Source organism: Lonchura striata, chromosome 12, assembly GCF_050655825.1.
Source record: "Lonchura striata isolate lonStrDom1 chromosome 12, ASM5065582v1, whole genome shotgun sequence".
Taxonomy (NCBI): Eukaryota; Metazoa; Chordata; class Aves; order Passeriformes; family Estrildidae; genus Lonchura; species Lonchura striata.
In genome coordinates, this window is record NC_140714.1 from 19,508,520 (window position 1) to 19,536,205 (window position 27,686).

The 27,686-nt window shown below is 40.2% G+C and overlaps 1 protein-coding gene and 1 long non-coding RNA gene across 3 annotated transcripts in view; one reads left to right on the forward strand and one right to left on the reverse strand.

Annotated features, from left to right (window-relative positions):
• The window catches only part of PPARG (peroxisome proliferator activated receptor gamma), a 53,392-nt gene that overhangs the window by 4,461 nt on the left and 21,245 nt on the right, over positions 1 to 27,686 (forward strand). The window contains exons 1-2 of one of the 2 annotated variants that reach the window (XM_085590771.1): positions 24,160 to 25,709; positions 27,372 to 27,599. In XM_085590771.1, the coding sequence (XP_085446897.1) occupies positions 27,380 to 27,599 (220 nt within the window). In that variant the 5' untranslated portion in view covers positions 24,160 to 25,709; positions 27,372 to 27,379. Of the gene's footprint in view, positions 1 to 24,159; positions 25,710 to 27,371; positions 27,600 to 27,686 lie in introns of those variants that run through there. The other variant, XM_077786013.2, reaches the window with a different exon arrangement.
• LOC146766291 (uncharacterized) lies at positions 17,490 to 27,376 on the reverse strand. Its single transcript, XR_014958191.1, has 3 exons — positions 25,440 to 27,376; positions 24,003 to 24,166; positions 17,490 to 21,117 (listed from the first exon to the last, which is right to left on the reverse strand). It is a non-coding gene; the product is annotated as an uncharacterized LOC146766291 (long non-coding RNA).

The window sequence follows — 27,686 nt, forward strand, 5'->3', positions numbered from 1 at the left end:
TGCAGAAAAAAACCACATCAACTTCTAAGCAGTATCCTCTTTTGTTTACTTGGCAGTTTCTTAAGCTTTCCCTGGAAACAGGGGAATATCCCCCTTCGACAGGGCAGCAGAATGAACCACCTCCAGAGCCGGATTGGGAATTTCTGGAATGGGCAAGCAGGAGATGCTCTGTGGACTTGCATAAGCCACCCCCTTTCCTCATGACTAAGCAGATCTCCTCCATGCTATGCAGGCTGCACATTCAGGACAAAGTCTATGAATTCAAGTCTCTGAATCCCAAAGTCTACTCTGCTGGTTGATAATTAGCAATTCACAAAACACAAAGCTGCCACAGCTCTGGGGATGTATGTCCAGCACTGCGTGGGGTGAACATCCGTGTGGGGTTCTGGACACGCTTATAGGGAATATGTGTGTTGGGGAAGGGATTAACCCTGTGTTAGGAATGGTTTCCTACTAATCTCAACAGTGCTGAAAGGCTCTGTGTAATTTCTGATAACGCAGGATAATAAATATTAGGTAATATCCCAACAGAAAATACGCAGAATGCTCCACGCTAGCAAAGAAACTTCTTGGTTTAGTGGAAGATGCATAGACTCTAAAAAAGATATAAAAATCCCAGCTCCCTTGAGGTCAGTGGTGGATGTGCTGTTTCAGTAGGATCAGGTTTGCAGTGATAAAAGTGTAGTCCTCTGTACAGTTTGCTGCCTTGCAATTACTGCTGAATTCCTGCGTGGCTGTGGGTTTAGCATGCTCAAAATTGAGGGTCCGTCTCTAAAGGAATTGCTGCTTGCTCTGTGAGACTAAATGCCTGAAATTAAATAACCATGAGAGTGTATTACAGCTTAAGTCCTACATATTTTTCTTTAAAACTTGTGAGAAATACCAGTGTAGCAGGAGTGTATTCATCTGCCTTCTGTGTGATCCATTTCTTAAAATATTTCAACTCCAAAAGAAATACCAACATTTTGGTGCAGATATTGCAGTTGGTATTAGTTTATTCTAGACTTCAAATTAGGCATAGATTCTACTTTTGGTCTTCTAACAGCTATTATTATGCCCTTGTAAAATAGTCTACTTCGTGCTGCTTTACAGGCTGTTGGAATTTCTTGAGCTCCATAAGCATTGATCTCTTTCCTCTTTATCACATTTCCCTTTTCCAAGATCCTGGAATTTCTTATAGGCCTCCAGCTCCAGTTCCTCTAACTCACCTGTATGTATAAAATCCTGAATATGTGATTTACGTCAGTCAGACTTTCAGCTGTATGGAATATTTGTAGGGTAGGGCAGAGCAGTGAAAGTTTTCTTACTGCATCTGCCGAGTTTCAGCATTTACTTTGCAGAGAATTTCATATTTGCACAGAGCAGTCCTGCCCAGAATTATGATCTCGTCTTAAACTTTTTACACAATACATGATTACACCGCATTGCATAAAATGGGATTTTTTTATGCTATAATATTGCATGAGAAGTCCATAGTACTTGTGTGTTTGTTTAGATTTATTGAACAGAGAGGTTGTGTAACTGCTGTTAGTATTTGTGGCTGTGTAGCAGCAATTTTGAAGTTTGAGAGGCTTTGAACTCAGGTGTCATCTGTGTACAAGCAGACTGAGGAACATTTTCACTCCCTGTGCTAGGGAAATATTTGAATATTGATGTCAGCTAAGTGCTCAGCCATGGTGCTGTGAGAGAGATGTCAGGCTACCAAAAGACTCGGATTGTTCCACCAAAAAAAGGAACTATGGAAAGAAAAATGTTAATTACAGGCTTTAACACTCACACCAAGATCTTCTAGTAGGGGTGGTCAGAAAAACAGGTTTTACTACCTGGACCTGGTGCTTTGTGGTGCTATCTAATATGGGGGCTTGTGGAAAAATGCAGCCACTTCTATTTACTGCCTTTCATAATGTACATATTTCCTCATGATAGGTTTAGGTCCTGACTTTTTATGTCTACAGTAAATAAAACTGAGAGTTTATCCTTTCATCTCGAATGTGTTTTCCTTGGAGTTGCTGTTCCCTACAGTGGTATTTCAGCTACAGTATTTTATGCTGAATCTCAGTTTTTAAGCTTCATGGAAGCATGCTATTATGTGGTACATTGCTAGATTGATTTTTAATCCTACCTATGAACATAAAAAAACAAGAAACCCAAATTTTATTTTCAGTTACACCCAGAGAAATCAAGCAAGATAAGCAAGTACAGAAGTACATGAGGGCAAAAGGTTGCTTTATTTACTTAGAGTTTATCTGTATTCTCTAAACTTATTCAGGACCATATTCACAGAGAAATTTTGAAGAGGCTGCAGCAGAGGGTCTCATTTCCTTCAGGATTAGTAAAAAATATACTATTTATTTGCTTTCTAGCAGTTATTATGTCTAAAACAAAGTTCTTGCACTGACTTAATGATGCAATGCTCCAGTCCCCCAGAAGTAACCAGCGATAGGGGATGGATTTATTTCATGGAGTCACTGGAGTCCTGCAAGGGTTTCACTGGTTTTCTTCCATGTTGTCACTCCCAGATGCCAACATTTGCACTTAAACTGCATTTCTGAGATAACTTGCTTGTACATCAAGGCATGATAACGTATTTGAGGTTTGAAATTATTAGGAATAGTAAGAAAAACAGGCAAGTGTTTAATTTCTTTTAAATATCCCATGGTATTGGCAATATAAATTGAGTTTTACAAATGAGTGCATATTTGGGGGTACTCATATGGAGATGCAGACTTTTTGAGTTTTGCCTAAAACAGGATTAGAGAATGTGGAAACAAAAGTTCTGCAAATGTGCTTTCACTTTCAGAATTTCCAGCTGTTGCTGAAGGTGGTTTGACATGATAAACAAGAAGAAACTTTAAGCCTTATTTGAAACAAAAGGGTTTCACATTAAATCAATTCTATGAATGAAATAAGCACCATTTAAAAGGTGTATTTTTCTGCATTTGGTTTGGGTGTTTTTGCACTTACTTACAGCTATTGCCAGAATTGTTGAATTGGTCTGGAGTGGATTCTTTAATAAAGATCTCATCTAAATAGTGGTTGTTCATTTGACTACAGAAAACAAGTTTCCAAATTGGTGCTACAAAAATTTCAGGTCTTGAATTTCAAATAGGAAAAAAGGAAGTATTCAGGAATTCCATTGAAAGACTCAGAGGTTTTTACCAACGGTTTCAATGTATTTTTCATTACTAAGGCAAGGCAAAATAATTTTTAAAAAATCTGATGGAAGCTCAATTAGTAATTTCTACCGTGCTTCTTTGGGTTGTTATTATTGCTGTTGTTGTTGTTGTTGTTGTTATCATTATATTTAATAAATGTTACTGGAAGCAAATTCCAGCCCTGCTTTGCCAGCTTTTGGAGCATTATTTGTGATGTGAGCTTGCCAGTTGTCTGAAACTGGTGAATTGTTTTTGTGACAGAGCAAAGAACATTAGGCCATGATGAACAGGAATCTCAAGAGGGTTCCTTGCACAGCTTCCTTTGGGCACTGCCCAAATTTTGTTGCCTGACCCACGTGTGGCCAACTTCTCCAGGATATCTATGTCCCCAAAATCTGCTTTAATGTCAGGCTTTTTGCAGGGATCCAACCCCTTGGATAAAACCCACACTTAAAATCCTTGCACTGCTTCAGGTTTTCAGACAGGGTAACACATCAGGTTATGCAAGCGGCATTCTGACACAGGTAATGACATTTGAGGAATTATTTTCTTAGATCAGGATTACTGATTTATTAAGAAATAGTGATTACAGCACAGCTGGCGTGGGCAGGAATTCTTGACAGTGCTTGAAGTACTGGGAAACCCTTCAGCATCAAGAACCCACTTTTGCTACAGCAGAGATATCTTCTTGTAGATGTCTTCTTAAAAAAACTTTGGCGATAAAAATTGTAATCCAAAAATAGAATATTAAAAATCCACATGCTTCATTTATATTAAAAAAAAACCCACTTAGCAGGGAAATGTCAGAGTCCACAGTAACAGGTCCTGTTATGAAATGAGCCTCTCACTGTTTCCATTGGTATCTGTCAATTTTTTCATGAGTCACAGTTTTGTTGAGAAGGGCATTTTTTATGCAAGGGAAGAGTTGCACACAGCACAGCAGCACTGTGAGCTGTACATAATCTGCTGTTTCATCCTTCGTGATGTAACACTGAGGATGTGGAAGTCATGTGCACTTCTTGCCATTCTTTTATTTTTGTGCCAATTTTGAGTAGGTGAGAGATCAGATGAAAGCCCAGAAAACTGCTGTGTATTTTCTCAATTCTGCTTTTAAAAGATAACAATATTACCAGTGCCTTCCTCTTTTCTAATATTCATAAAACAGAATTTATGCAGAATAGGTGGAGTAATATGCGATATTAAGATTGGCTCTGGCTTTTTTAATCTTGTGAAATAGCAAGATTATCTTTAATCTTAATAGAGACTACTGGTGTGCAGTGTGATTAGATTAATTGCAGTGGTGGATTAGGGCAGGGATCGAAGGCCAGTGTGGGACTTTGGAGGCCCAGCAGAGCAGGGAGTTGGGAAAATGGGAAGAAGCTGTCCACAGTGAATATCAGGAAAGGAAACTAATGAATTAATTAATTAAAGGAAATTTCAAAGGAAGGCAGTGAGCAGATTAGCTATGCCTGCTGGATTTCTGTATTTGTTGGGCCCTTTTTATTTTTGCCAATGAAAAGTATTAAAAAGCAGGGGAATTCTTTAAAAAAATACAGATGTTCGAATTTCTTTCTCAAAGCCTAAAGTTTATTGTTGGAACCTTCTTGATTTTGAATTCTTCTCTCTGGTCTCTTATGAGATTTTCAGCTTTTCTTGGTTTAAGATATGCTGACAATGCCATAACGTGGTCTTTCACTGTATTTTGGCATCCTTGCTCATTGTTCTTTTTCTGCCCAAGTTCGCTCTGTTTTTTAAATCTAGCCTTACTTACGACTCCTCTGAGAACAGGAACTGTCTGATCTGCTAACAACAAGTGACAGCTTTCCTGTCACTGGGGACAGCAAGGCAGCAGCAAGGGTTGCTGCAGCCCGAGGTGAGTTTAGAATAACAATAACTCGTCCATAGCCCCAATTTTGTGTCCTGAGCGTGCCTCTGACGCAGGCTGGGCAGCAGATTCCTGTCTCCTCCCCAAGAACAGGAAGGCACAGCATAGAAAGCATGTGACAATTCTGAGTTTCTGCTCCAGCTTGACCCTTAGACATGAGGGTGACTCTTGTGTTGGCACTGATGAAAGAGCTGGACTGGCCATCTGCACAGAATGGCAAAGTTTAAATGTGAATTAAAAAAAATAATAAAATTTTAAATATTTTTTAATTTAAAATTTTTTATTTTAATTAAAAAAAAAAAAAAACACAACAAATTTTGCTAAGTGTGATAACAGTGGGATCATCTCTCCCTTTCCTCCCCAAAGTTCTGAAGGGAGGAATAAAGGGAAGAAAAGAGCTGAGGTGAACAAAGGAAGAGAAAGTAGAGAGAGCCTTTAATTGTCCTGGAAGGCAAGCAGGAAAAGGCAAGGAGGAAGAAGAAATTGATGCAGGCATGGTTGCCACTTTCCTGACAATTACTCCAGGAAAGGCTGATGAATGTAGTAATTATACCTGGCAGTTACCCTGTGGAAGAAAGGGATTCTCTGGAGTTCAAAACAGCCAGAGTGATAGAGCACTCATTTAACTATGAATATGGAAATGAAATAAATGAAATAAAGACAATGTAGGCTAAGTACTAAATAGCACTGCTGTCTATTTCCAGAGTGTCATTTAAACTGTTATAGAGCTCCTGGAAGAAAACATCCTCTGAGTAAGAATTCCTGAAATTAAATCAGAGAAAAAAATTGAAAAATATGCTGCAGAGGGGAGGGTGGCAGTGGGAAGAGTTACTGACAGAGCCCCTAGGGTTTTCCTCCCTTCATCTTCTAAAAGCCATTCTTCAGAACAGGTTCCCTTACTTCCTTTGGTGCTGAGCAGCAAATCTGGTGAAAAGGGAATTTTCCTATACATCCATGGAGAATGTGGATTATCCTAAAAGCTGGGGGTGATTTTGAGGTGCCAGTATGTAATTCACTATTCCCAGAGTATGAGATGATATTAATATGAATAATTAGAAATATGAATAATTAGAAATATGAATACTTAAAATTGCTTTCCAGTTCATTGCAGTATTGCCATTCTTGTATTGTGGAGTCTTGAAGCAGCAAAACATTTCCTGTGATTTTATGAGACATGAAGATGGATGGGAAAATGCCTCTGTTGGATGGCAACAGGAATTAAGTCTTTTGAGAATGGAACTTGTATTTTAGAGTTTTCCAACTGTGCAGGGGTTTCTGCACAGATATTTCACTGAAATCAAATTTGGGGAGAAGAGGTCAGTGTGTTTGTTAGTGCTCAGTGAAAGGATGTACAAGAGAAAAGCACCTTTGGTGAGATTTAGGAGAGTCCTGTTCATGTTCACACTGGGGCTGACCTTCCAGAGCAGTGAGAGCCCACCACGGGTGGTGGTGAAACTGGGAGCACAGGTAGGAGGAAAACCTGGTTCACAACTAAACAAATGAGTGCATTTGAGGAGAACCAAAACAAAACCCCAAAGCAGTGATGTTCCCCAGCCTCATGGACACCAGGGCTTGCACCCTACCAGTAAATCAGAGTCTGAATTTGGGCACAGGTGCAGAAGTGGATGGTTCCATGGAGACCTTCTTAGAACTGCCCCTGCTCCAGTTCTATTGCAGCTAATTAGAGCCATTCAGTCACTTCCCTGGGATAATTTAGGAGCCAGCGGGGCCATGGACTGTTTGCAAGGGGCCATTTACAAATTGCCACCAGCTGGATCAAGGGACAAGTACGGCCAGAGTGGTGCCCTGGTGCCCTTCAGTCCATTGCCATGGAATAGCTGAAACACCTTCCAGGTCTGTTAGCAATCCTCTTTAATTTCTTCCTGCCCTGAGAGCAAGATAATCTGTGCTTAATGTTCCACTCCTAGATTTTTAGCTCCAAAAGAGGAGTAGTTTTGAATGCGGAGATGTTTCCAAGAAAGCTTGTGGCACCCAGGACACAAATTGTATGTTTGGTAAAGTAGAGGTTGGAGTTTCATGAAAAGAAAAATTTCTGCAGGTCATTTTAGTTTGTGTTGTCTGTCCATTTGGCTGCTATGTAAATATATAAAAGAAATAAAGCCCAAAATATTTTAAATTACTCCAAATTTTTTTCTCACCCCAGTGCAACAAGTTACAGGACCTTGTGGCATGATGGCAAAATTCTTCTAGTTATTCATCTGTCCTGAGCAGATCTTAGTTCAATGCTTGTATATGATACAGTCACTGCTCTGAAAAATAATTTGAGTTTTTTATTGTCCTACTGTCTGTTCCAAGAGCTAGAGACAACATTGTAACTCACCTGTAAAGGATATATTACAAATTGTTTGCTTTGAAAATTCCTCCTGGCTCCAGTGAAAGCGCAGAGGGCAAACAAAGTTCTGAAATGTGTGCACAAGGTGTGAGAGAAGGGGGTTAGGCCTGGCTTTAATTCCTGTTCTGGTCCTTCAGGGCAGCCTGGGCTCTGCTCACCATCTCCTGCCTTGAGTGGGATTGCAAAGGACAGCAGAGCCAAGCCGCATTGGCTGATTTGCCCCAAATTGCATCAACAAATAAACCATAGAATTTTAATTTTGTGGTAATTAAATAGAAAGCATTTTACACAGAAGTGTAAAATCTAAAAGATGAATGTGTATTTTAACACCTGAAAATTTGAGGGCTAAAATATTTGACAGTGTTGGCACTATTTTAAATTTCATTTCTGCCATAAAAGTTGATAAATATTTTAAGTGTTAAATTCTTTCAGCTCCATGATCATTGACTCAATTAAAGCAGCTGAAATTATCATGTTTTTTTGAGACTTAAAAAAGAAATGTCAAGAACCTTGTATGGGTGATTAAGCAGCTGAAGCATTCAAGAAGAAATACAGAATAAGCTATGAGATTTTTCAAAAAAATGATACATTTGCTTCATTATAACATTTGGGCAATTCAGAGAATCAAAGCACAATTTCAGATGAAAATTTTAATACTTTAACTTCAAATAATTGACTGACAACCTCAGAAACAGCAGAGAGGAAGAAGCTCTGTTTCCCTTTGTAAGGTATTGTCTAGAGTATGGGAAACTAGAGATGGGGAAAGCATTTATATAGAAAAGACACCCCAGCACTCCTCAAGCAATTTTGTTATTCTTAATTAAAGAGGAATTTTAAAAAGAATTTTTAAAAAACAAAACTTGTCATTTTTAACCCACCTCAAACTGGCTAAACTGAAAGAGGGGGGATTTAGGTTGGATATTAGAGGGAAATTCATAATTAGGAGAGTGGGCAGGCCCTGGCACAGGGTGCCCAGAGAAGCTGTGGCTGCTCCATCCCTGGAAATGCCCAAGGCCAGGTTGGGCAGGAACTGGGACAGTGGAAGGTCCCTGCCCATGGCTGGGGTGGGACTGGGGGATTTTTGAGGTCCCTTCCACCCCAAACCATTCTGTGATGCTGTGAAGTCATCCCCTCCTTAGCACAACCACAGCTATTCCAAACTGGAAGAGTAATCCAGAAATGCAGAGTTCTGGGAGATCTTTTCCTCTCTTCTGAACCTTTAAAGCATGTTTTTCAAATTTCCTCCATCGACCTTGGAAAACCTGAGCTAAAATGGGAATTAAACCATAAGAATGGATATCTAGTATGTTAATATCAAATCAGAATTTTTGTATTTACCTGAGCTAAAGTGGAAATTAAACCATAAAAAATGGATATCTGCTGTGTTAATATCAAACCAAAATTTTCCAACTTCAATGGTTTGTAATAGGACTAAGAGTAACACAGAAGGAGTAAAAAAGCAAACATTGTGGGAATTATTGTGGTTGTTAAAAAGCATCACTCTGCCCTTATCCAAATAGTTATTTGAGCAGTAGAACCAATTCCCTTAGTTTCTTGTGGATATATATTTTTGGAATTCTTCATTTGGGTTTTTTGATTTTTATTTTTTTATAAGATGATCTCAAATTGTTGCACTTTCAATGGTGACACCAACAATGGTTTCAGACCTTTGTGTTCAAACTCCTCTACATTTTTAGTCAGTTCTGGCTGAAAAAAGCCAAGAGTTTCCAAAGTCCTTGGGATAAAGAGAAAGAGCCCAACAAAGACACGATAGGAGTGAATATTATAAGCTTTTTTTCTTTACAATGACATTGTCAACTGAAGAATTATTTTTTAATGCCCACTGAAATCTGGGACTTCTTAGAAGTTCCTCATTTCAGAATGAGGCTGGATCTGAGTATTTCACTACAGGGAACTGGAAACACCAGAAATCAAAGGGAAACATTTCCCTATTGGTAAATCAATCATGGCTCCCAGAGCAGAAGGCCAAGAAAGGCATCTAAACACTTCCACTTTACTCCCAGCTACTTTGTCCATCTTTTGAATTTCCTCCCTCTGTATCTGAACCACGAGCTGTTATTCAAAAATTGTGTCAAATCATCAATTCACAGAGCCTGAAACTTTTCCAAGAGAATAAAAAAGCAGTTTGTGGCCTCTGGGAGAGTAAATTCCAGGGTTAATTTATAACTAAAGCAAATGTATCTATAAAAAGAAGAAAAGCTCCATAAGAAACACGTTAACAAATGACAAGAAGAAAAGAGGCTTGATAAAAGATATCAGGACTTGTTTGGCACCAGTGATTTTATGACTGAGGAATTCAATTATAGGTGTGTTGGGAGTAGCAAATCACAATCCTTTAAATTACTAATGGGAGACAAAGCTCTTTATCATGGCCTGAATGTGCTCGCATGAAATGTTCAGTCCTGCCCTCTGTAAATAAACTTTTAGTGCCTGCACTATGCATCTGTGTCAGCCCCGTAAAGCACATTCCCTGTGCCTGCTGAATCACTGCTCAAACACTGCTGGATCAGGAATGATGTTATCCATGAGATTCCTTCCTGTAAGCATGGCGTGTTCAGCTGGCCCTTTCTCCTGCTGTATGATTGTTATTTTTCTGGAGTGTGGATGTGCTGGCAGGGCAGCCCAGGCTGGGTGACCTCAGAGGGCTCCCAGCGATAGGCAGTGAATGCTATCACTGGGGGTTTGTTTGCTCTCTTGTTGGACACATGAGTGTCAGAGAGGTCTTGGGCTGTGATGCAGATAATGACTTTGGACTTGCCTAGGAGAGGCAGATTAGGCGGGGATCAATTGCAGATTAAGCCCTGCCTAGAGCCTGACAGTGAGGGAAGGCTGGCTGCTCCCAGCTCTGGGGGCAGTGAACCCATATCTCTTGTCAGCCCTGGAAGGAGGAAGGGCTGCTGCTGGAAATTCAAATTTACCTGGTGGGGAGATCCCCCTGCTCACGCTGGGGCAGGGAAGTGGAGAGCTCTGGTCCTGAGCCTTCCAGGCTGGAGAACTGCAGACACGGAAACTCATAAAGGCAGCGGCGCTGGTTTAAGGCTCCTTTGAGTCTTGGTGGGGTTTTGTTGATTTTGTCATTGCCATGACCTCCAAACCCTCCCTTTCTACTGGGCCATCGTTCTAGGAACGTTTTATGCACAGTGCCCACCCCAAACTATTAAGCCAGCCAGTTATACAAGAAGTAATTCACTTTATTTCATCATCACTTCCTTTTCTTCCTTTGGCATCCTTATAGCTGACAAAAAATGTTGTTTGCCTAGCAAAGGTTCAATGCATAAAGCTTTCACCCTGAATATCCATAAAGCAAAACACGTAATTTCTTTTGGTCATCTCTTTATTGACCAGTGGGTTTTACTTTTAATGAGAACATTATTCTCTCCTAAATAAGAACTTACTAAGTTTTTTGATTTTACCATCCTGAGCATTTGAAAATTTTAAAATATAAGCAACATCATTCAACTTCTGGTTATTTAACTATCTTTGTTGATTTCATTGACATAGAGGCAGAAAGACTAAGAAGTGTTGGAGTATCCCTGTCTTAAACTATTAAAAATGTTTATTATACGTAATATATAATAAGTATTTAAAAGCTGTGATTGGTAGCTGGTAATCAGCCCATAGCACTAATTAATTAATTTTACAACCTCCTGCTTTTAGATCAGGTTCATGAAGTCCTAAGGAAGTGTGTGAATTTCTGAGACAGAATATATATTGTAAAGAGGAAAAAGCAGTGCTGTAGAGGTAGATATTCCACACAGGAATAGGAATGTGCTCCAGAAAGCCAGTGCTCCCCTGATGCCCTGAATACAACTTCTCAGGCCTTAAAACTCCTCACAGTTTACTCTCAGATGACACTGAAAAAAAAAATTAAAAAAAAAAAAAAAAGGTGAAAGATTCAGGGAAATACCTTTGTTAAAATTCTGAAGTTTTTTGGTTAACTCCCTCTCAGGCTCTAGGAATGCACTGGATGTCTGTCAAGCCCACAGGGCTGTCCATGCTGCAGAAGTGTATGAATTTGTCTCTATGCAGAGCTGCCATTGCTCTTTTCCTTATCTGTGAAGGAAACACAGCAACTCCCCCTGGGGAAATTTCATCTTAACTTGATCTTAAAATAAAAAAAAATCAAGGGAAAGGTCATATCCTAATAAGCTGTGCAAATCTAAATTCCCAGGGAGCCTCAAAATGACATTGCATGACTAGGGCATTAACAATTTTCCAGCATGTATTTTTGAGCAGCTTACAATAGTGGTTTGAACATCCCAGAGCAAATAGCAAAAGCAAGACACAACTGGCAGGATCCAAGATCCGCCTGAGCTGTGATTCACAGCACGTGGCCCACTGATAATCCAGGGGAGCTGACAAACACAGCGGAATTGGCAACTTTCTCTGCTTCCATTGAGATGGAGATCTCAGGAGGAAGCTTCTTATTGCTCACTCCATGTGTTATTGTGATGTCAGGATCAACAGTTTGCACTTTCCCCCCAGTCTCAGATGTCAGAGCAGCGATTCCCTCCTGAGGAAGAAGGGGGTTCTATGGTACCCACATGCTCTGAAAGGAGATTTTGGGGTTGTTCAGATATTGAGCAGGAGGCCCAGCACTCCTGTTCAAAACAGATGCTGCCATTGCTGTCCTGCAAAAGGTAAATTAACTGCTCTGGTGGAAATTTTACAGCCAGGTTCAAATGAGACAGTATTTATCTGCAGATTACCGTGTCTGACTCAGTGGCCATATATAGAGAAACCTGTAAAAAATAATCCATAGTTCTGAAATGAACCAAGCCCACTAGCACACCAGAAGCAGTTCAGAAAATCAGAATTAGACCAATTTCTAGTTGTGTTACAGAGGTTTCAGCAGCCCATCCCCTGTGTTGGGAAGGTGTGCCATGAGTTCAACACTGACTGCTTGGAGCCCAGTAAAAACCTGTCTGCTTTACAAATATTCTGGTGTTTAGCCTAATTTGGGATGCTGTATTGATGGCAGAAAGGGAAGTGAGAGATCAGCACCAGGCTCTACATTCACAGCCCTGGCAGTTTGGGTGGGTGGAATGGAATTAGATCATTGCTGTGCTTTTTCCCATCCTGGTCATGTCCCTCTACACCAGGCACGTCACTGCTGGTGAAGAGTCACCAGAGCTGCTGCAGAATTGCTCCTCACTTTGCACAGAGTGCAGGGATGAGGTTTAAAGCAGGTGTTCTCACTTTGTTAGCAAAGGGCAGGAAGGGAAGGGTGTGGGGAGCACTCAGCTGCTGGAGACCCCTTCTGATCTCGGGGACTGCAGCTGATCCCAAAGTTCCAGGGGCAGTTTAGCACCAGGAGAGTCTTACTGATATTCAGCGCTCTGTTACACTCCTCCTGGCTGGATGGAGCCCAGGTGTCCCTTCACAACTTGCTTCTTGGTGATATTCCCAATAGTATTTTAATAGGATTCTTTTTAAACACGGCTGGATCATTAAAGATATCGACCATTGGCATACAGAAATTTGTAACTTCTGAGATAGGTTTGGCAGCTAAAGAGAACTGAGGCCAGTAGAAAGTGCCAGGAGCTCACCCTCAGTTGACATCAGAGCCACATGTTTGGCTGTTCACACGCCTGCTTGAGAGGTTACAAAAAGTCACAGCAGTGACTTTTAGTTCCTCACACCAAACTTGCTTGCCTAGAAGAAGACTCTCCTAAAAAGAAAAATGGGGTTAGGACAGTAATAATTTATTGCAAAGTTAACTCGTGGTATTCTGGCCCAATTGAAGATAAATTACTGATTTAAAAATAAACCAATCCAGTTATCAAATATCCAAGAGTCTATGGGCAAAATTGTAGTGTGTGATTTGTGGTTTGTGTGTGAGAACGGCACATGTATTTAGATTAAAGAAATATACTTACACATAATTATTCAAAATAGCACTTCTCAGGAAGTTAATGAATATATTTTTCAGTAGGAAAAAAAAAAGGCAAGAAATCAGCTATCAATGTTATCAATCATGGTATTTAACTCTACATTTTTGGCTTGAATTGTGGCATATCCTTGTATTTGCCACAACATGAAACTGAAGTATTTGCTGTTAGCTGCCCTCTTAGGTTCCTTGCAGAAGAAATTCCTACAGCAATTTAAATATAGCAAAAACCAAGACAATGACAAGAACACATGACAGAGAAGGGAACCGAAATTTTCTCAATCTCTTTCTTCCCCTCTTCTTAATGCTGTTAAAATTTAACACAGCTGCTTTGCTGATACCACTATTGTTAATGTTGCATAACCCTATAATTATTAATCTTTTTGAAACACTGATAGAAGTTGATTATACACTTTTCTCCTCAAGTAAAAGCAGCCAATTCTGTCAAAGAAAGGATGGCAGCTCAGGTTTTTAATGACAGCAGATGAGTTTCCATAAGCTGGGATATCTGTGAGTTGTCACCTCAAGTTCAGAGTTCCAGAGGATTCCAAATCCACGGGAGCAGAGGTGGCTGGGGCATGCTGAGATTTCCACTCTCTGCACAAGACTTCTGTGTAAAATACAAACTACAGGGGCTTTTCTGGTTCGCTCAAGCATTGGTAGGTGCTTTCCAGCTGCAAACACATCTCCAAAAATGACTAGTTAGGAGCAGCTGTATTTTTAACAGAATTGTTAAAAATAGCAGAATTGTGACATTAGACAGAAATAGCTTTCTCCTGAACTGCTCTTAGCCGCGGATCCTCCGCTTTCCGTTTGTATCCTCAAGTGATGTCACTTTAGTTCTTGGACATTTCTTGTCAAAAATAGCAAGGCCAGTTTCCATCCTCCTGGAGCAGAGTGACTGGGACAGTGGCAGTGGCCCTGTGGGTGTCACCTGCCACGTGCTGACACTGTGTGTCAAAGATCACCAGTATGGAGAAGAATAACATCACACACAGTTTTTTAAATGCTTGGTTGATTGCAGAGGCAAGGAACAGTAGCAAAAGCCGTGGAATTCTGTTTATTGGCAGACACATATATTTTATTGATTTATTTATTTATTATGGATATTATTTTATATTTATTTATTTATAAATAAATATATTTTTATGTATTTTATAGCTATTATTCCTTTATTTAAACTCATATTTAAGCACATATTTAAACAAATATGAATACAAACAGCCCCTGCTTTGAGGATGAGGGACACTTACAGGAGAGACAGGCAGCTCACAAGTGCAGAATCATTTTCCACACCTTGGCAGGTGAAAATGTTTGTTCCTTCACGGGCAATTTCCATGGGGGTATTGGAAAAAAATTTACCTCAAAATAGACAGATTGACAAAAGTAGGAACAAATCACATCAGACATATTCTTAGGATATTAATAATACAGAGGAAGAATAGCCAAACAGAAAACAAGATCAAAGAAATTTCTTCCTTTTAGTTTTCAGACACATTATAAAATCCAAACCATGCCAGATACCTTATTAGAAAATACAGTAGGTTTTTGAAACTGTAACAAAGTCAGGACTTTGTAGAATTTCCCATTAATGTATCATTATGCAGGTTATATTTAAGTTCTTTTTGAAGTGCATTAACGATTTTGAAATTAAATAAAAGATGAAATCGTGTTCTTTCCCTACAAATATTTTGTCTTTTTTATTGTTATAGAAGGGCTGCAGGGGGAATATTCATCTTTTAGTTCAGGATCAGACAGCGCTCCCTCATTGTGTTTTCAGTAAGTCCCTTCTGTGTTCTGAAGAGAATGGTATCTTGGGGTTTTTTTCCCTTGAAAAGTACATTTGGAAAAGAATTCCATATTTCCATCAATTCTGGGCTGTGTTGCAGTGGGGCTTTTCTCAGAAAACTGTGAGGGGTGGGTGGCAGGAGGATTCAGGTCCCCTTCTTTTATTATCATCTAAAGTTGATCTGATAATCGCCTGTCTGAGCCATGGATTGTGATATTTTCTTTTTGAGTGGTAAAGGGGGTTGCATTTATTGATTTCAGATGGCAGGAAGGGAAATTACATCACTGAAAACAATTTGATTTTCCCAATGTATAAAGTGACATCCAGAACTACTTGGAGTTTGGTAGGGAAGCTGGCTATAAACTTATATTGCCAATATTATAAATTATTACATCACAATATTAATATTATAATATTAATGATAATTATTTCGTTTAGAACTCAAGATGAAGCAGTTCTGTTCTGGGGCTTTCTGGTATCATTGCTCCACAGTAGCTCAGATCCTGGGTGCTGAATCCGAGGCTGTTTGGATTTTGTTTTCTGCTGCTCAGTAGTCACTGTAGTTTCAGGTACCAGTTTGCACAAAGTTTTTCTGAAGTATGTAAACCAGAAAAATCCTAATGAATTTCCTCTCTTTTTTGGTGAAAGTTAGAAATGAAAAAGGAAGTATGTTGGTGCTAACAATTCCCAGTTTTTATAGTTGATGCTTTAATATTCTTTCTCCCAGTTTGCTATTATTTAGTCAAGCACAGGCTTTAAAATTAATATTTCTAATAACAATTCTCAATGCCTAATTTCCTTCAGAAATTCCCCACCTATTTTTCTTCTGGAATAAAACACTGAGCACAACGTTAGTTAATATTGTATTTTATATTGACCCCCCCCCCCAAAAAAAGAAGAATGAGGAAGATTCTCCTGAAGGTTGTACTCTAGCAGAAGACTCACAGTGAACCTGTTGAAGGCAACTTAAACCTGGAGTGGAACTCCACATTAATTTCCTGGTGTTCATGAAATACTCCTCAGAGTGTTGCAACTACACTTAGAGCAGCTCACCCTCCCTGTGCCCCGTGCCCACGCTCCCAGCCTGAAGCCACCTTGACTCCAGGACAGCTTGAGAGCTCCCTGGAAAAAATCCTGTTCAGAAAGATGGAGCACATGGGAGGCAAAGAACATTGATCCAAACCTGTGATAAGCACCCAGCACTACTGAGAGCAATCGCTCTTGAATCACATGTGAAAACATGTCAACGTGCTTCAGCTGGGAGATTTTTGGAGGGTCAAAAGTACAGCAGTCAGGTGACAAGGGATTGCTCTGGTGCTGAAAAGTGGCTGAGCAGGTTGGATCTTTTGCAGTTCATACAGCTGAGAAGGTTAATTTTATTTTTTTTCTGCTAATTTAAAAGATGAAAGAGATCATTTGTGCAACAGATGATAGGTGTGCAAAAGTTCATGTGTGTTTATCATTACATTATTTAATTTGAATAAATTACTACATTATTTATCATGTGTATTTATCATTACATTATTTAACCCTACTCAGTGTAGGATGGGAAGCCTGCTGTTGGATATAGTCAATTTTGGGGGGTCTTTTTTACTTTCCTGGTGTTCATCTTGTCAGAATAATGTTGGGATGCCACCTCTGCTTCCCCTCGAAGCTTAGGAAGGTGTGCTTGAAGCATTTCAGCCCCTAATGAAAATACCCTTCAATAACTGTGTGTAAAAAACAAAACCTGATGATCCCAAATAAATTAAAAATAGACCAAGCCAGTTATCAAATATCCCAGAGTCTATGGGCAAAACTGTAGTGTATGCTTTGTGATTTGTGTGTGAGATGATGAATTTGGGGGGCAGCTAAAAGAGGAGTGGTGAATGTTCAGCCCTCTTTGGTGCTATTGATCTACTCTCTCAGGATTTGGTGCGTTTGAATTTTCTTGCCATCACTCACAGTGGCTGTAGAGGCACACAGAGCATTATTTTACATTGGATGTACAGAAATTCTATAGAATTCTATATAGGAAAGTGTATTTGCTGCTTCACTGAGCTCTCTGCATTTAATGCAGAAATGCTCAGCATGTTTACATTCATGAATGAGTTTTGCAACATGGTGCTTTTTCACTTTTACAACTTGGTGATTGTCCAACAGATTAAAGATTTTGCCAAAACCCAGCACTCAGTCAAATCATGTGGGCCCTCCCTCCAGTCTTGCTGTATTCAAATAGTTTTTGCATTTTGAGTGTTGGGAAGATGAGAATGTGATGGAAACTACTCATCCCGATAGGAGAGAAGCATTTTTATGGATTATTTGCAGTGTGTTTGACTGCCAGGAAAACTTTAAAAGTGGGATTTAATTCAAGGAATGAGTTTAAATTCATATGGCATTTTTTTTCCTCCTCCTCCTCCTCCTCCTCCTCCTCCTCCTCCTCCTCCTCCTCCTCCTCCTCCTCTTCTTCCTGTGGGAGTATTCAGTATTCTGCCATGGCAGGGAACTGCATTTAGGATATTAATGAGTGTATTTCACCCCAGTCAAGTTGTATGCCTTATTAGCTCATCTCTTGGAAACAATACTGAAGTTTACTGTCTTGTGAACATTAAAAAGCACTGACATGACAGAGTTTGAGGAGAGAAAAAAATCCCAGTCTTCTCACCAACAGAAATCTGCATCCCTAAATTCCCTACTACTACCACGTGGATTGAGAAAACTTGATGTGGTTATTTCAGTATTAAAATTACAAAAATTCTTCAGGGTTAGTATCAAAGTTATCCCATATAGAGTGTTTTAAAATAAGAAGATTAACTGGATAAGGTGCATGTAACATTTACTATGAAAGTTATTAACATTTCAAAAACAAGTGCAAACTTTGTGTTCTGAATTCCATAATGGAGTACAACCATTTAAAATTCCATACTAAATTGATACCTCAGCTGTTAATTATTGGCTAAGCACCATTTCCAAAGAATGGAGTCTATTATTAATATATTAAACTGCATTCAGAGACACGCTGATAATGACCTAATGAAACCAGATAAGCAGTGGAGCAGGAGACTGTCCTGTCAATAGCTCACACAGGTTTGTGCTCTGCCACGCCACCTGAAACCCTGAAAATCAAACTTTCCCACAACACACCATGTGTGAGCACAGGATAAACCAAATAAATATTTTTGTGCTGCACTTGAAGGCTTCAGCCAGAGCTGCTCCCTATGGAAACATCAGCAGGCTGCTGGATGACGGTGCCACTGGGACTTTGTGGTGCTGGAAGTTTATTTGATTAACTCTGGGCACAGCCTTGCCACTGGAACAGTCGTTTTACACAGGAAATAGGGTGTTTTATGTGCCCCTAATTTCTTATAGATGTGTGTTACGACACACATTGATTTATCTGTGTGTAGGAGATGTAATTTAATCATGTATCTTAGCTAAAGAAGTCCTTTCTTAGCCAAAAACTGAGTTTTTAAAAGTGCTTAACTTTAGGCAGGTGTTTTGATGCCATTAGCACGAATGCAATATTCAAAATGAGTGTTTTGCTCAGTTTTGACCCAAACACTGAATTTCTGTCGAAGCTGGAAAACTTTCCATTGTCTTCAAAGCAAGTTTGATTCCTGAAAGCACAGTCACAGCTCATGCAGATGAACCTTCTGGATGGATCATTTACTCTTAAAATACTTTTAATGGCTGATATGGTGGTTTTTAATTCTATTAATTTCTTATATTGGTAAAACTTTTGCTAGACGCAGCAATAAAAAGCCTGCCCAGTAGAAATAAATGCCAATTATTAAAGTATGTTGAGCCTTGGAGCCAAGAACAGGCCTGAGAATGTTCACACTCTTATCAATTGAATTGTGTGCTGCTGTTCCAGCTGACAAAGCCCTGCTATCTTGTGTCCCACACGGCGTTTTTGGGGATATTTTAGAATCAATGACTTCCTTCAGCCTGGGGAGGCACCTCCAGGGCTGGAGCAGACCTTCCCTCAGCTGCTTGCCAAAGGGGGCAAAGGGCTCTCCCAAGAAGTCAGCCCTTGCTGATTACAAAATCCAAAGTGATTCATTGCCTGTCTATCAGGATCCTATTTTAAATCACAATGATTCATAGAGAGCAACGCCTACATTTTATATAATGAGGCAGTTTTACAATACTGCCAGCACAAGTCAGGGACGTGCTGCTTGTTTCTGCTTTCCTCAAATCCCTCAAAACCAACAGGAGCCACATTTCACTTCTACTGAAATTGGAAATGCCAATTTATGGTCTCGGCCCCTCAAAATCCTACAGACATTTATTCTGATTTTATATTACCAACCAGATGATACCTTATTTTTCAGATTTTTATGCTTCTGGAGGTGTATTTTTTCCCTTTTCCCCCCTCTTTTTCATTCAAAGAAGCAAAATAACAATCATCTCTATTTTGAGGAGCGGAAGAGATTTTTAAGACATTTTTGAACAAAAGGCATTGGAAGAGAAGCTTTTCTTCAGGATTACTTTTAGTTTTGGCACATGGTGCCTCACAAAGCATGACTGGAGCTAGGAAAGTGCAGTTTCTCTGCTCAGGGATTTCTAAGAACAGTTTGAGGATCCTTTCCCACAAACTTTGAATCTGATTTAACAGAAATTATCTCCTCATCTCCTTGTTCTGCCAGTGCTGTGACCACAGTAGAACATTTTATTTCTCTTGTAGTCAGATTTTACCACCAGGAGTCCAACTCTGTCACTTCCAGAAATTTGTAGCTAAGTTCTCCATGATTTTGAAGTGCTTTTCCTTTTAAATCTGAGCAACCTGCCTGTGAGTTTTCAGAACCATAAATCAGTATTTCTTATACAGAAATTTCCCATTGTCCAATGTTTTTGATTTCTATTTAAGCTCCTTGCAATCAGTTTCTTTCATACCCTGGAATAATCTGGAGTTTTGTGGCTCTCTATCCAGTATCAGGATGCAACAGACCCAACATTAACAAATTAAAATAGGATGGGAGAATTTGTAGCATATCTGAGTAGCCTGTGGCATTTTTGAACTTGTTTCTCATTTGCAATTATATTTACAAGAGTTTATGTTGCTGCAAGGGTATAAAATGCTGCTATTCCAAGTAACCCAGGCCATTTGGTGTGAATTCCGTGGAATAAAAAAAAATATATTTAACACTAAACAGCTCTATTATTCCCTGAATGGGCTTTTCTTCCTTGTTTCTATTAACAACTGCCTCTTAAACATTGTAGTAAATTTTATGGACTGTGCTTTTACTGAGCACAGCTTGTGGTTATAATTCAGCTATAGGAATAAAATACATTTCCCACTGATTTATGAGTTGCTTTTTTTTTGGCCTTTCCAAGTGTTTGGATTTATACAGTTTCTCCTGGTGTTTTACTGTGTAGCCTGGCTGAGAGGATGAATGGATTACCTTTCCCTTTACCCTTTATTTGGCTTTTTGAAGGATGTGGCTGCCACAGTGTTCTGCAGCCCTTGCACCACTGGGATTTTTGAGCCATCCAGCAGTGGTCAGAGTGGGAGATGGGGCAGCAGTGAGCATCCCCAGCAGTGTTTTTGTTTTCTGGACCATCCAGACTGCTCAGACTGGGAGATGGGGCAGCAGTGAGCATCCCCAGCAGTGTTTTTGTTTTCTGGACCATCCAGACTGCTCAGACTGGGAGATGGGGCAGCAGTGAGCATCCCCAGCAGTATTTGCAGGTGTTTCTGGGTTTTCTGGCACACTTTGAACATTCCACTCAGCCCCAGGTCGCTGTTTTTCCTTTTGCTCTCAGAATTTGTGCCCTGTGCTGGTTCTGCAGGTTGGACAGTGGGTGGGAGAGGAACCTTTCTTTCCTCAGCTCCTGCCCCTCCTACTCACTGATTAACCCTTGAGGTGTGCCCTGGGCTGACAAAGCCATTTGTTCCAGAACCCTCCACTTGTTTTATTGATTATAACACCGAGTGTTTATTCCATTCTTTCCAAATTTATTCTCTGTGTGGCTTCTTTTGGGGATTTTCAGGTGGACATGTCAATTTTTTGGGGCCATTTTTAGATGGCTTCAGAGCTGGACCTGAGGAACAGAGAAGAAAATGTCATCCCATGTGCTTGGAGTCAGCAGTGCTTTTAAAGTCATCAATGTTAAAAAATGCCATTGTCGGTCATTTGTGAACTCATTTTTTCACTAAGTTACTTCTTATTATTATGGAGCTGCTTTGACACCCAACATTTGCTGGAGACACTGGGTATTTTCTTTGTTTTCACTGCTAAATTAAGGCAGGGGGAGCTTTTGTTTGCAGTTCTTTAATTAAAACAAACCCATACAAATTTCCTTCTTCTGTCCTGTAGTGAGGTCAGTTTTCATTCCTGTAAGTGTTTTGATAAATTCATGCTTGGAAAGGAAATTCCCGTGTCTGGTGAGGCAGAGGTGCCCCCAGGTGTGTGCCTGGCTCCCGGCTGGGTCGAGGGGGGCAACACTGTGGCTTCAAAAACCCTTTGAATTTGCAATCAAAAATGTAGCAGTGCCTATACTCTCAGTAGCCTGGACCCTTCTCCCACATCCATAGTGGTTTCTAATGTGCCATTGCTTTGGGAACTGGTTGCTTTGGATAACTATTTTAATCCTACCAATATTGCTGTTCAGTGTGTTTGCTCATCATCACATCATTGAAACATTTTTTGCTTCATTCTAACAATGTTTTAAGTGTGCGTGTGGATAAAACAAAACAAAACAAAAAATCTTTATATCTCTCCTTTTAAATAGTAAAATATTCTGTAGTGGGTTTTTTAAAGCAAGGCTTTATAGGGATTTTTTTTTGCTGTTTCTTTGCTTTTCCCGCTGCAGTTGGCAAAGCACTGATTTTGTCAAACTCAGAATTTGGGGCATCAGCCACCGAGGCTCTTTTTCCATCCTTTTTGTGCTTGTTTGTTTGTTTAGGAGCATCGCTGGCTGTGCCAGCAGAGTTCTTGGAAAGAGGTTTTTTTTAGTTACGTTGTGCTCCCTCTGCTGACTCTGCAGCAACAGGACACAGAGTTTTGCGTCCTGTGCTGGGAAATGGGGGAAAATCGGGAATCTGCCCGCCAGGAATGTGGGAAACAGCAATAGGCAACAGCTTGAGTCATTGAAGAAATTCAAAGAGTTTGGTAAATCCAAAACAAAATGATCTTTGCTTGATACAAATGCTGTATATTAGATAAAGTCCATTATACTGGCAGTTCTATTAGTGAAAAATATATAATTTTCGTTATTGAGGAAGGTATGTCCTAAAGATGTAAAGCTTAGAGCTCCACTGTACCCTGCCAGAAACAGGAACATTCAATATCTGTGAAGTAATCCCACAGCTGCTGAAGAGGAGAGATGTTTTATGGACAGCACAGAGAATGGAGGGTAGGGAGGGAAGAAAATATTCTTTCACTGGAAAAACAGAGAACTGAGGCAAGACTCTGAGGTGGGTTTTGCCAGGAAAAAGCCAATGCAGTAAGGTATGATTTTCTCTCAATAACTGAAATTCATTGGTCCCTCACATCTGGGAGCTGAGAGCAGCATTGATAAAATGCAAAACTGAGCTGCTTGGCCATTGGCACACAGAATTTCTGTGTCAGAGGCAGCCAGGGGGCTGAGTTATGGGGAGGGGAATGCAGCTGGGGCATCACAAAACTGGCTGCTCCCTTTGCAGAGCCCTTCTCCTCCGAGAGATCCGTGCAGGTCCTTAACTCGCTGCATGTGGTGCCATCCCTTAGGGGAGAGGTGTTTTTGCGAGGCACACATAAAATGTGTTTCTATTCTTCCAAATAGATCGACAAATTGGATCTGTGGGGTATCGAGCTGCCCCTTCACCATCTGTAAATTTTTCCTAAAAGCTGAGGATGATTGTGTGATCTTGACCAGCTTTTGTAGGTATTCTTTCACAGAGTGTCTGAACATCCTTAATTAAATTAATTGAAAAAAGCCCCATTAAAATCTGCAGGACTTGCATATGAGTTTACTTGACAAACTCTGACACATTTATACATGAGAGGAAATCCAATCAATTCCATGAAATTTGTCTTCATTAAGAAAAACCGAAAGATTTTGAAAAACCCATGATTTTGAAGTGTTTTTCCTTTTAAATCTGACCTACCTGCCTGTGAGATTTTCAGATTCATAAATCAGTATTTCTTATACAGAAATAGTATTACTTAGTTCACCTATCAATTTGTCCACATTTATACCTGCCCATGTCATGTCATTATACCTTTCTTGATTTTAATAATGTCTCAAAGCCGGGAGGCTTTACCCATTTATTTTTGTCTTCTTGCCTTCTGTAACTCCCGTCAGTTGGGATGTCCTGGTTGCTTCATTGAATACCTGTAGGGTCATATTTTGGTAGTTTTGTCTGGAAAGAGTGTGTCTAGAATGCAGCACAACAGGCCCTTCAGGTTACCTGAGCACAGGTAGTGTTTATGGTAAAGAGCAGCTCGTGATCCAGGATGTTTTTCATACCGTGGCAATCTCCTCTGTTAGATTTTATGTCTTCCTAGTAGGGGAAATGCAAGGAATAACTGTCTGAGGGACTGGAGAGCAGATCAGTCAGGAGATGAGGTGATGATGAGATGAGATTTCTGCCTATCAGCAGCAGAATGACCAGGGGTGGCTGTGCCAGGTGAGTTCAGTGCCTTTGGTTCCCTGCACATGACCCTGAGCAGCTCCACAGGACATTGAACAGGGGAAGGCACTTAGGGAGCTCCACAGCTCAGAATTAAATGCCATCAGAGATCTCCATGGCTCAGAATTAAATGCCATCTCAGCAGCATTATCTCTTCCACTCCTGCTCCTTTGGAGGATTAAATGTCCAAACTCCTCCATCTGACTCCCCAAATAACATCTCTGCTGCTGCTCTGCACAGCCTCTTGCTGGCTGAGAAGCGTTTTTGCACATTAAAATCTTCTAAATCAGATAAATACTTACAGATCTATTACCTGGATGTCACACAAGCAGCTGTGAGCTATAAAATCGTTCTGTTTGTTGGACTTGTCCATTGGATTTTTTTAATCTTGGTTGTTGGTTTTTGGGTCTTTTAAAGCCATAAGACCACAATTAGTTGATTTTTTTTTTCAGAGGGAAATGTTGTCATTCCTCTTTCCTGAGAAGGAAAAAAGACAAAATACACAGTAAAAATCAAGTAAAGCTACATTCAAAATAGAACTATTTGTAAAATAACGATTAAACATAGGAAAAGTCTTCACATTTTGGTTTTCAATAAGGCAAGAATAAAAATAGCATGGAAAACATTTCCTTCATTTTAGTCTCTCTAATATAAATTATTCTGAAAATCAAAATTAATTGTTTCTATTGTCATAGAAAATTTTGTTCAATTAAATAAGATATCCAAAATTTGCTTGATATGTGAAGATTGGAACTTTAAAACTGTAACAAGACAGTTGTAACATACGGTGTAACTGTAGAATTCTTTGTGTTTTATACCAAAACCCTGAGCAAACCTGGAAATTCTCATCATTCAGAATGGTTTAGGAACAATATTACTGTGGGAACTTGAGAGTCATGGGATGTTAACCTCTGTTAGGGGTGGAGTTTATAGGCTTTTGACTAAAGATTTGTAAATGGCTCCAGATTTTATTACCTTCCAGCAGAAAGAGGAGTAGGATAAAGCAGAATTACTCAGTGACCTGCAGTAGCTGATAGGTGCAGCCACAATTCCCTGGCTTTCTCTCATGTGTAATCTTGGCATTTGTGTTTCCTCTGCTCTCAGCATATAGAGCATGTGTGTGATTTGAACAGACATAGAGATAAAAACAACTAGCAGGGAAAAACCAGCATGCATGGAGCCAAATCCCTTCTATTCAGTGATACTTAAACAACAAGTTACTCATTAATTATTTAATTTTATTTTGTTCCTTCTAAAACATAATAAAAATCTAAACCATCAGGCATCTAGGCTAGAAATACTTTTACCACAAAACCACTCTGGCATTTTTTGGTAGACTTTGCTGAAATGATTTGGCTGTGCTGACTGGGAAATGAGATTTCTGATAAGGAATTGCTACAAGCTCTTAGATTTTGGAGCTTGTGCATGCCAAGCCAGACCTCTGGACTCACCTGCTTATCTGAGTTTGTCTAAGCTGTGAGATATCTGTACCCAGAGAAGTCCCTGCACACTCTGGGTTGTAATGATGCAGGAATGTCACAGAATTACTCATGTTACACATCATGGACTTCTCCAGAACATCCCAGCCATGCACTGAGTGAAGTGGAACACAGCTCAGCTCTAAATTGCTGCTCAGCCCACAGGGGCTTGAAACTGGAGCTTTTGAACTTGAAAATACAACGTGATGAGGTCTCCAGGTTGTGAGAGGTGTTTTTCAGAGGTTTGATGGAGAGTGCAGGAAAACTGTTACTTTTTCAGTGGGATCGGGGCCAGTGGCTGCATTCACCTCTCCTCAGGGAGTGGTCCCAGCTGGTCCTTGCCTTTTAGCAGAGCCTTGCTGAACCTCTCCAGGTGCTGCTGAGAGCAGGGAGGGTCTGTGCAGGGGCAGCTGTGGCTGGCAGTCCTCCTGCCTTTTGATGATTTGGTTTCCTTGTCCACACAGCAACCTGGGAATTGCTGGAATGAACCTGGGCTGTGCCTGCAGCCATCCTTCACCCTTGAGGCAGAGCTCCAGTAGAAAGTAATAACCCTTGGTGTCTCTTGTTTAAAGGCCTATAAACCAATTTAAAATGTCTCTTGATTTCTGTATCTTTTTTTCAAGATTTGTCTGGCCATTACAAGAAATGGGCTCTTAAGGAGGAGTCTGTCCTGGTTTATTGTTTCATGGGAAGACACTTCCCAGTGTTGATGGCCAGGGATTTCACTTTGTGCTCGCAGAAAATGTCATCAAATCAGAGACTCTCCCGAGCTGAAGGCACCCCCAAGGATCATCCAGCCCAGCCCCTGGCCCTGCCCAGCCACCCCAACAATGCCACCCTGGGCATCCCTGGGAGCTCCTGCAGCTCTGGCAGCCTTGGGAATGTCACCATTCCCTGGGCAGAGCTCATGGTTTGAGCCCTGCACTTGAAACTTGACCATCTGGGAAAAAACACACCACCACCAAGGTGCTGTGACAAGCTGTCATGGATTTCCCCCAGGGATTTGCCATTTGTGGCAATTAGAAATCCTGTTGTTTCCCTCCTTTCATTGAGGACAACATCCCTGCTATCCCATCCAGTGGGATTGGGGGTGGCTGGGGTGCAGCAACCCCTCTTTGTTCCCACTTCAGTGAGAATCTCTCCTCTCAAATTTAAGAATTTAGAAGATCCCTTGCAGACTTTGTTGTCAACGTCAAGGCAGAAGAACCTCAGGGGGTTGTGCTGGGAGTCCTAGAAGTGGGAAGAATGCTGGTGCTGTTCCTGAGGGAAGGCAAAGTGCAATCATTTCTGGGCACTGGCATTTCAGCAGAGCTGATGGGGAGGACACACAGCTTCACTTACCTGCAAGAGCAGCGTGAGCTCCAAACTCTGCAGCACCTCTGTTCCAGTATCTTTATTTTGCAACAGCACTTCTGGCTGTGTGACAGAGTAGTTTTGATTCAAAGCAGATCAAATCAAAGTTTCTGTTATCTAGAGGTTAAAGGCCACTCACTTGATTGGGTTTAAAGTCCAAATTAAACAGCCAAAGTGACCAAGCTATTTTAGTTCTGAAACATCTATTTTTAGGGTAGAATGTTCTTTTTATAAATAGTGGAAAATTAAACACAGACACTGGTTATAAAATAGCCTTTGCACTTGCTGTAACTTGCAAACTTTTTCATAGTTGAATATATCTAAGTCAAGGATTTTGGTTCAGCTATATGTCAGAAGAGGACTTGGAAAAACATTTCATATCTCAATCTAAATTCACTCAACTTGCAGACAATTTTTGCCGATAGAAGTTTCTTATTTCCTTTCTGCTTTCAAGGTTTGCATAAATATATATGGAATTTGAAAAGTCATAACTTACATTTCCGTGATCCTTGGGTTCAAGACTGGGATTAAATTTTTGGCAAACTTGGATGAGCACACTTTTCAAATATTTCTGGTTGCTTGGAGGAAAACCACCACTGTTTAATGCCAACTACTTTGGGTTTTTTTCTTAATATAAAAACCCTTGAGATTTTCAGACACTTGGGAAGAATTTGCAAAAATGAGAATTATTTGTGGAAGACTTCTAATTTTATTGGTATGCATGCTATGGAGAGATGCAGTTAAAGTTTTCATCTCAAGCCTGTGAACGTGGGACAATTGGAGCTCAGCCTGGGCCTGAACAGATTGGAGATAATCATCCTAAAATGTCATTTTCTTGTTGGTGTTTGCAGGGATTACAATGGTTGACACAGAAATGCCGTTTTGGCCCCTGAATTTTGGAATCAGCCCCGTGGATTTGTCAGCCATGGATGATCACACACACTCCTTTGACATCAAGCCCTTCACCACCGTTGATTTCTCCAGCATTTCCTCCCCACACTATGAAGATCTTCCCCTTGCCAGAGCTGACCAGTCAAGCCTGGATTATAAATATGATATCAAGCTCCAGGACTGCCAAAGTAAGCTCTGCCTTTTTTTTTTTTTTTTTTTTTGAAGTGTTTCCCTCGTGTCCATGTTTCATTCCCTGGAACACGTGCTAGGAGCAA